Genomic DNA, 7,990 nt, shown 5'->3' on the forward strand with positions numbered 1-7,990 from the left:
TGAAGTGATGCATGACACAACACATATGTTACTACCCACTATGGAGGTAATAACATAGACTAGTAACATATGCATGCTACTACTCTGCATTACTCCCCACGGTGACTAGTCTTATAGAGAGGGTTAGATACTTTCTTTTACTCATGATTCGGACATAGCAATATAAGGCGAGCATTGAACTCAAACTATAACTCCTTGCTGGTTGGTCAATGGCCATGGTCCAGATATTTTAAGGCGTGTAATAGCATATGACTGTTACTCTGTTTCTATGCACCGAATTTATCTTTTCTGACCTGAAAAACATGCTAAAGCTAATCATAACGAACAACCGATGGTGATACTGATTATAGGCGTTTTGGCTGCTCAGCGCACTGCACCTGATGATCAGTAACGTTGTTATAAAAAAAAGATGATCTGTAAGATTAAATTTTCTTAATGCCAAAAATATTTTAGAAAGGTTGTGTATTAATCAAGAAATAGGGTTTTCAGAAAATTCCCCTCGCTAGTGTCAGTGGTGAAGGCAGGAATAATTTCTAGGTGTTGTGGAGTTTATGAAGAAAAAAACCGTGTATAGTACAATATAGCTATGCAAGTGTTTACTAAAATACTGGATATATATAAGTTTTTGTTCAGCATGTACAACCAAAATCCAAAACCAGCCGATTAGTTTTAGCAGCCAGAGATCACTATAATTGGGGTGCTTATTTCGGTCAGTGGCAATAAAATTTGTTTGAAAATAAAGTTCAATTGTAACATTTCATCGTATACTTGCTGAGTCGGCACATCCTGATCCCATGGGCATATGCGCCCACTTTTTGAAAAATGCATTTTAAACATGTTCTTAAATGTCAAAATAATCAATAGAAAATTTCACGCATACATGTTCGCAAATGTGTGTGCGCGGCATAAAGTTTTGTAAAAAAATGTCTTTTCATTTTGTCTCCGCAGAAAAGACAAATTTCAATGTTTGTAAACAGCGTTTTGTGACACAATTTTGTCTTTTTTACACGGGCCACAAAAAAAGTTATTTTTTGGTGAAACTTTATGCACGCACATAAAACATGAAGACGTATCCGTGTAACCTTTTTCAAAAAAATTGAGCATTTAGAAATGTGCTTTTTAAAGTAGGTTCATATCGACGCTGGTTCATCGATGCACCTCCCTATACTTGCTGCTCTTCTTCAGAGCTTTCTAGTACATATTAGCCCAGTTGTCCTTGCGGTTTGGCCCACTCATCGGCCGACAGTCACTGCTCTCTGATTGTTGTGCGTGTCCTCCCGTCTCCGCGCATGATTTCAACTTTATAACGGTTCCGATTTTCCAGGTTTCTGAACTGGATACAGCTAGTTTTTGAGAAAAAGGTTTGAGCAAAATGGCGGTCGCTAGTTGGTTAGCCGGATCTTGTATTTGTGTTTTAATCCATCTGTGGTGTCATGCCACAACTCGCAAACCATGTTTCTTTGTTGAGCGGTTGAAGGCATCAGGCCCATTGCTTGGCAACAACAAGGCCTAAGGGCATCTTCAAGACGGACACCCAAACCTTCACTATATGTCTAGACCGAAGTGTTTAGATCATTTTTATCATCAAAGAAGACTTGTATACAGCGGCGGCGCCAGGAATACCATATGCTCCAGGCCGACCCAGGGAACCTTCGGAGCACTGACACTGTAGCTACAGCCAACGAAGGAATCAGCGTCCACACCCCAGGCAGCGGCCCCGGCTGCCTGGGGCCTGTCTCCGCCACTGTTTGTATATGTCCGTTTAGCAATCCGGACGTACGGATTCCGATATTCAAGAGACAAACGTGTGTGTGATGGTGGTGGTGGTGGGGGGGGGACATGCATTTGACCCCCCATGGTCCGTATCTACTCTCTCTCCTCTCATCCGGACATGCATGGTCCCCCTCTTCTCTCTCCTTCCAACTGGACATTAAATCACAAATACCCCACCACATGCATGGTCCCAGCTACGTTTTCTCCTCTCAGTCGGATACTTTATGATTAGAGTTAGATGGCTCTCTCCGGTATCATGTCCGCGGACCATCTCCGGACACAAAAACAGACATACTGGAGGAATTTGCAGGTCAGCGTTCAGTGCACGGATATATCAATACACTATTCTTGTGCTCACTAACATGAGATAATAATTGGATATCCTTGTATGATAAATGCCAGTACTAAATGTTGCTGGACCTGCATCTGTTTACAGTTTTTTTTAGAATCATTTGTTTACAGATTCGTCAAGAGGGCAGAGTGCCTCTATGATTTCATAAAGAATAAAAAGGTCGGCCCAACTTGTAAGAAAAACTAGACCAAAAATCACACAATTGCTTGATTCATTAAGGTATAATCAAGCGAATACCCCAACGATGAGCGAAAAAAAATTGGAAACATCGCAACCAGCCAACTCACCCTCCACCACCTACTACCCGCTACTCGAAGAGAAGTGAGCGGGATGATTGGAGGTGCGTTCAAGAAACACGATGCCCACAAGTGCCATCAGAGCCGGCATTGACACCCTTGATCAATAGAACATCCGCTCAAAAACTGCCCACAACTCTGTCGAGACCCGGGAAAGGGTCTGGCCACACCAACAGCCACCACAGAAGCCCAAAAAGCGACAAATCATGGCCTAGTGGAGAGGAGAAAACCCTGCACCAACGACTCCCATAGAAAATGAGGCACCACACTACCGGTACCCATAACAGATTCCCATCATAAGCAAAGCCTTCACCCAGAGCCCTTCGCACCTCCACCTCACCGAGCCCTAGGGAAGCCACCCCATCTCCCCGGAGCCACTACTTCCTCACCAAGAAGTCACAGTCGCCAGCAAGCGCCTGGAACGGACGCGCCCGCCAAGGATTTCTAAATGCAAGCAATGGAGATTATGGTGTTATCACTTGTCAAGGTCCTGTCACATAGACATGGTTCACTACATGTGATCTAAACCTTCCATTACTTTGTACGGCGGTGTTTTCCATAAAATTTGATCATACCAAAATAGGCAGCAAATGTCATACATGACATAGTAGTTATAATATCCACGCAGGGTGCCTGGCTCATTGCGTTGTCCCAGCATTTAATCAAAGTGTTTAGTACTCCCAAAGGGAATTAGACAGATTGGTCAGGATGGATTATCTCACTACATCAAGGATGTACCATAAAAAAGGCAGGATAACCAAGTCCAGTACATACAATTTTGTCAAAGTTATATATGCCAAAGGCCAAAGCAATTAGATATACCAAAAGAAAGGCAAACCTGATATATTTATTCAGTAGAACAGTTGATCTGGAAGCTCATGAATAAGGGGAAACATATATTGTGTTCCAAAAGTAAATCAAGAACAATGTTGGGTATACCAAAAGCAAGGTGAGTAGGAAATATTTAATCAGTACAACAAATGATCTGGAGGCTCATAATAAAAGGGAAACATTTCTTTGTTCCAAAACTAAGGCAGGACGATCAATTCACATTAAGTTAGATACACAGAGTAGAGTTAGACAACAAAATCAAGCCAGAGCGGACCTATACAGTTCAACTAAAGCATACTATTGGATAACTTCACTTGATTGTCTTCACGTTCGACTTCTCACATGGCACGTCACATGAACATGCTGTGAGTATTTAATTTAACCAATCAAGCCATAGCCCAAAAAAAAATCATGGATAATACGGTTATGTTCTTTTAACTGACCGCTTGTGGATAGTGAGCGATGGTTTGCCCCATAGTTCGCACCATATTGGTCCTATGCGTAAGAGTTCAGTCTAACTTGCGAAGAACAATCTATTGAACAATGGTGTGTAAGAGTTCATTTAACATGCAAAGTATTGAACAATGGCATAAGGCCAGCATGCTACCTCTTGTTAAGGTCCTCTCACAAAGACATGGTTCGCTACATGGAGCTCGACCCCTTGTCTTTTTGGCACGTTGGCGTTTATGGCGGCGCTTACCTGAATATTTGAGACAACCAGCGTCGGATACAACATCGTTAATAGGAATTAGAGACAACGACGCTGGTACTCTATATATACACCCATACCTTCGTCATCACTGATGTAAATAGCGTCGCTGATTATCGCCCATTTCATAATGTGGTTATTACTGGAGTCCTAGTAATTGTGAAAGCAAAAATGCAAGAGAGTGGGATCAACGCAAACCTAGAGAGAAGAGTCCCAACAAAAATAAAATATGGTTACTCTCATAAGTGTTAATGCGCATTTTATTTTGAACATGGTCATATTCAGTGGAGAGGGAGGGAAAAAGCAGAGCAAAGAAAATTGGTCAAGCTGAACTGAAATCACATATAAGCAATACTTATACTTTAACTAAGCACGAAAGGCATTCAACACATTGTAATCTTGAAGCAAAAGTTTTTTGTAGATAAAACAAATAATTGTTTGTGTCCTAAACCCATCGCGTACAAGAACATGAAAAATAGCAAGTGTTTTGGTATACTGAAGGATGCATCAGCCAAAAGGCTATGACTACTCAGTCTCAGTTTAGTCCAACAACAAATCTAAGTTTCTGTTCTTTCCAGCCAATCACAAGCATCCAAATATATGTGTACCAACATAGTCCAGTATCTTAATTAAAAGGCACTCAAACAACATATACGGATTTAACTCTTTCTCAAAATATTACATGGATTTATTAGTCGATCACAAGAAGGGTAGCTTTAGAATTTCCGTATCTTATTTTGTTCTAAATGCTAAATCCATTCAAGCTATTTATTTTGTACTATCGATCCAGTAGTCGCTGTACAGAAACATATCTTAATCTTCGTTCTAAATCTATGTTGCATGATGTCACTTGACAGCAGACCTATTCTCACAAGGCACAAATATTTACTGTCTCTACAATATATATATTGTGCAAACATTGTCAAGGAAAGAGAACAGTAAGCATCACTGAAGTTCTGAATTTAAAATTTCAACCTTGGTGAAATCAAAATTAGCAGAGTCCAGTTCTCTTTGAAATGCATATGTTGTACCTCTCCCAATTGGTGTCTCTGGATAAGCTGTACTTTCCTGCCGTATCTGCAAATGTAAATGCAGATTTTCAGGCTCCTTTTCTGATTAGAGAGAATAAGCAAGAAAAACTGATAAAAACAGATTATAGGTAACAAAACCTGATAAAACCAAAAAAAAGAACCTGATAAAAAACAGATTATAGGTAACAAAACCTGGTAAAACTTAACGGTGAAATTTGCTTTGAAACAACAATATCCACATGTAAAAGAAATAGAGACGATATCTACTGAAAGTTCGCTGCAAATCGAAGAACTTTTTTTCATTCAGGTGTTCTTTTGATCATTGGCGTACCTTGGACGATCATTGGCGTACCTTGGCCTCAGAGCAGGGGCTCACTATTTTCTAATTCACTAACAGAACTCCGGACCCAAAATTAGTAAATGGATGTTCTCCAGGTTAGGATACAATACTGCTAACTATATTTGCTACCCCACCTCAACGATCACACCTCAGAACCTGCAACCCGAATGCTCGGAACCAGTTTCTTTTTACTTTGTCACTAATAGTGTGTTAATTCACCACTGTCTAGCCCCTAGCCCTGCACCGTTTTTCATTTTTGATTGTTAATTCACCCATATTATCCTGCACACCAACCCAGCCAAGAAACATAGCCAGCAAACAAAGCAAGAATGCAGAACATGTAGTGTGGTTAACTGATAAGATTGATCAAACACCATTAAAAGACATTCTTAAAAAAATAATGTCAAAGTAGGCAATGAACATGAAGAGTCGGTCAACACTTATGTATAAATTCTAAACATGGGAGAAAAATTAGTTTCATGTGAAAACTGAAGGGAAGGCACATGATGTGAACTTCTGACAATATAAACAATATTCTCATTCATGAAATTCTGAAGTTACCACCGCCTATACAAATAGGATGGCATTGGTTAGGACGTTAGGTACACTGTACTTTCAAAGATGATCGAAAAAAATACAGGATGAGAGAGATACCTTGTCAATTGAACAAGCTCAGCCAAGATAGTTAGATGAGATCTCCTAGTTCTCTACAAAATGCAGGGTGAGAAAAATAAGCAACGCTTGTTATAGTTCTCAATTTCTCAATATGAACCAAAAATGCTAAAATAGACCATCTGATGCTGAAAAATATACAGACAGATGCATGAGAACCCGTTCCTTAAACAAACAGTATGAGAATGTGACGACAAAACAAATTTTATCCTTATACAAATACTATGAGCATGTAATTCCAAAGTAAACACACACTTTGCCAAAACAATAGAAACAAGATGGGATATAATGCCAAAATAAATCCACATAATGCCAAAACTGTAGGATCCAAAAAGGCAGTCACCTGCGCAACTAAGCAATGTGAGCTATCCTCGAAGAGCCACAACTTATCCGCTGCAAGAGGAAGAACACTACTGGTCACTAACCAGCAAAACAAATCCTAATGACATCTCCGCCAAACAGGCAAAAATGAACCTAGGTAATCATCAGAATCGGGCAGGGAAGGAACCAGCAAAGGTAGCACAGGGCTAGGAAAGGGACCAGAACAATACACTCTTCAACGGCATGCCGGCGGCCAAGGTGACGGCAAGCAAACCGCACGGCCAAGAGGTCACACTCTCGAACTACCTGCAAGACAACTAATGAAAAAGGAAAAGAGGGGAAGTGAGGATCGGCCAGAAGAACGCCTCGAAGGAGCCAAGACGGGATCGCGAGGACCATCACCTGACCGATGACGAGGAGGAGATCACGGTGAAATCCCCCTAGTACCCTCGCCGGTGCACCCGGGCTCGAGCTCGGCCACGGCCGCCGCCGCGCTAACCAACGCGCCCACATGACCGGCTTGAGCTCGTCCATGGCGGCCGCCGCGCTCACCAGTGAGTTGTCACGCCTCGATCCTGCGTGCCCCTGGACCCCGACACCGGATCCGGCACCGCCATGAGCCGCTCGACGCCGAGGGGGAGAGGGCCGAGCAGCGGCGGCTCCCCTTCGGGTGACGCAAGAGGATGAGCGACGGGGGGAGGGGGCCGATGGGGAGGGAGGCAGGCGCAGGTCGATGGGGAGGGAGGGAGGCAGGCGCAGAGGAGAAAGAGAGGAAGGAGAGGGGACGGCGTGAGTGCGGGAGGAGCAGGACGGCTAGGTCGTCTCCACGGGAGCGGCTGGCTTTTATATCCCTGGGTCTGAAATGACGAAAATGCCCTTGTCGGGGCAGCGAAAATACATGCGGTGGCACACTGGAAAGGATGCCGACAAACCACACAAGCCACGATCACAGCCATAGTCGCTGACCGGCGTGGCCCACCAGCGAGTGACCCCACACGTCAGCGAGGCAGAAAAGTAATTCCAGAGTAAGAAAAGTCAGTAAGGAAAACCGAATGGAGGCCACTATTCATCACTATTCATTGTAGCAGTGATCCGGGCTTGATCCGACGGCCGATATCATCTGAGGGCGTGATCGGACGGCCCAGAATTCATCAAAAAACTGATCCGACGGCCAGAAATCCCGAGCGGGGAGGAGGCTGGGTGGGCGCTGCTATGCTCGTTTCTGGATGCGCTTTGCATAATTACTTGGCATTCAAAACATTTGAGCGTTGATATTCCTCATCCGTACTGAACCTAAATCGATTCCGCAATAGCCAAATATAAGTCAATTTTCATAGGAAGGAGGCAGCCGCCTCTCGCTGAAGAAGCTACCCCATGATCTATCTTAAGGGTGTTAGGGGGTGGGGTGCAGTTCATTGAAAAAATGATCATGGCCAGGGTTAGAGGGATGGCTGCGGGCTGCGACAACATGCGGTTAGGCTGGCGGTAGATCGGGCTGTTCTAGGTAGAAGACGATAAACAATAACTGTTGAGCCGTTGGAGAAGCTGATCTGGTCGTTTATCTTGCATCCGATGGCTCATAGGATCGACTGGCCCAATTTTTTGTTCAGGCGACTTACATATAGCCAATCCCAATTGATTCAGCATGAAACTACATATGAGATG

General features: G+C 43.2%; 1 protein-coding gene across 20 annotated transcripts; it reads right to left on the bottom strand.

Annotated features, from left to right (window-relative positions):
* Nucleotides 1-2,179: 2,179 nt before the first annotated feature.
* Nucleotides 2,180-7,130, bottom strand: LOC123143514 (uncharacterized). 20 transcript variants are annotated; one of them, XR_006470881.1, is made up of 9 exons: nucleotides 6,728-7,130; nucleotides 6,556-6,631; nucleotides 6,348-6,397; nucleotides 5,987-6,039; nucleotides 4,993-5,038; nucleotides 4,042-4,111; nucleotides 3,860-3,952; nucleotides 3,696-3,785; nucleotides 3,301-3,615 (listed from the first exon to the last, which is right to left on the bottom strand). XR_006470881.1 is itself a non-coding variant. In XM_044562452.1 (8 exons), the coding sequence occupies exons 1-8, from the start codon at nucleotides 6,857-6,859 to the stop codon at nucleotides 2,807-2,809; spliced, it is 579 nt and encodes a 192-aa protein (XP_044418387.1). In that variant the 5' UTR covers nucleotides 6,860-7,130; the 3' UTR covers nucleotides 2,180-2,806. The 20 variants fall into 20 exon arrangements, 2 of the variants coding, with proteins under 2 accessions (XP_044418387.1, XP_044418388.1); XR_006470896.1 differs by having other exon boundaries at nucleotides 4,042-4,159; nucleotides 6,556-6,642; XR_006470883.1 differs by having other exon boundaries at nucleotides 4,937-5,038; nucleotides 6,556-6,642.
* Nucleotides 7,131-7,990: the final 860 nt, after the last annotated feature.

This window comes from Triticum aestivum, chromosome 6D, assembly GCF_018294505.1.
Source record: "Triticum aestivum cultivar Chinese Spring chromosome 6D, IWGSC CS RefSeq v2.1, whole genome shotgun sequence".
NCBI lineage: Eukaryota > Viridiplantae > Streptophyta > Magnoliopsida > Poales > Poaceae > Triticum > Triticum aestivum.

Bases quoted from the DNA above. Each gene is read 5' to 3' on its own strand.
- LOC123143514 (XM_044562452.1), bottom strand. From the start codon at position 6,859: ATGGACGAGCTCAAGCCGGTCATGTGGGCGCGTTGGTTAGCGCGGCGG. The intron at 6,398-6,555 runs GTATTGTTCTGG...TTCCTCTTGCAG, and splicing joins CCGGCATGCCGTTGAAGAGT to CGGATAAGTTGTGGCTCTTC. The intron at 3,953-4,041 runs GTATGGGTGTAT...TCAAATATTCAG, and splicing joins TTACATCAGTGATGACGAAG to GTAAGCGCCGCCATAAACGC.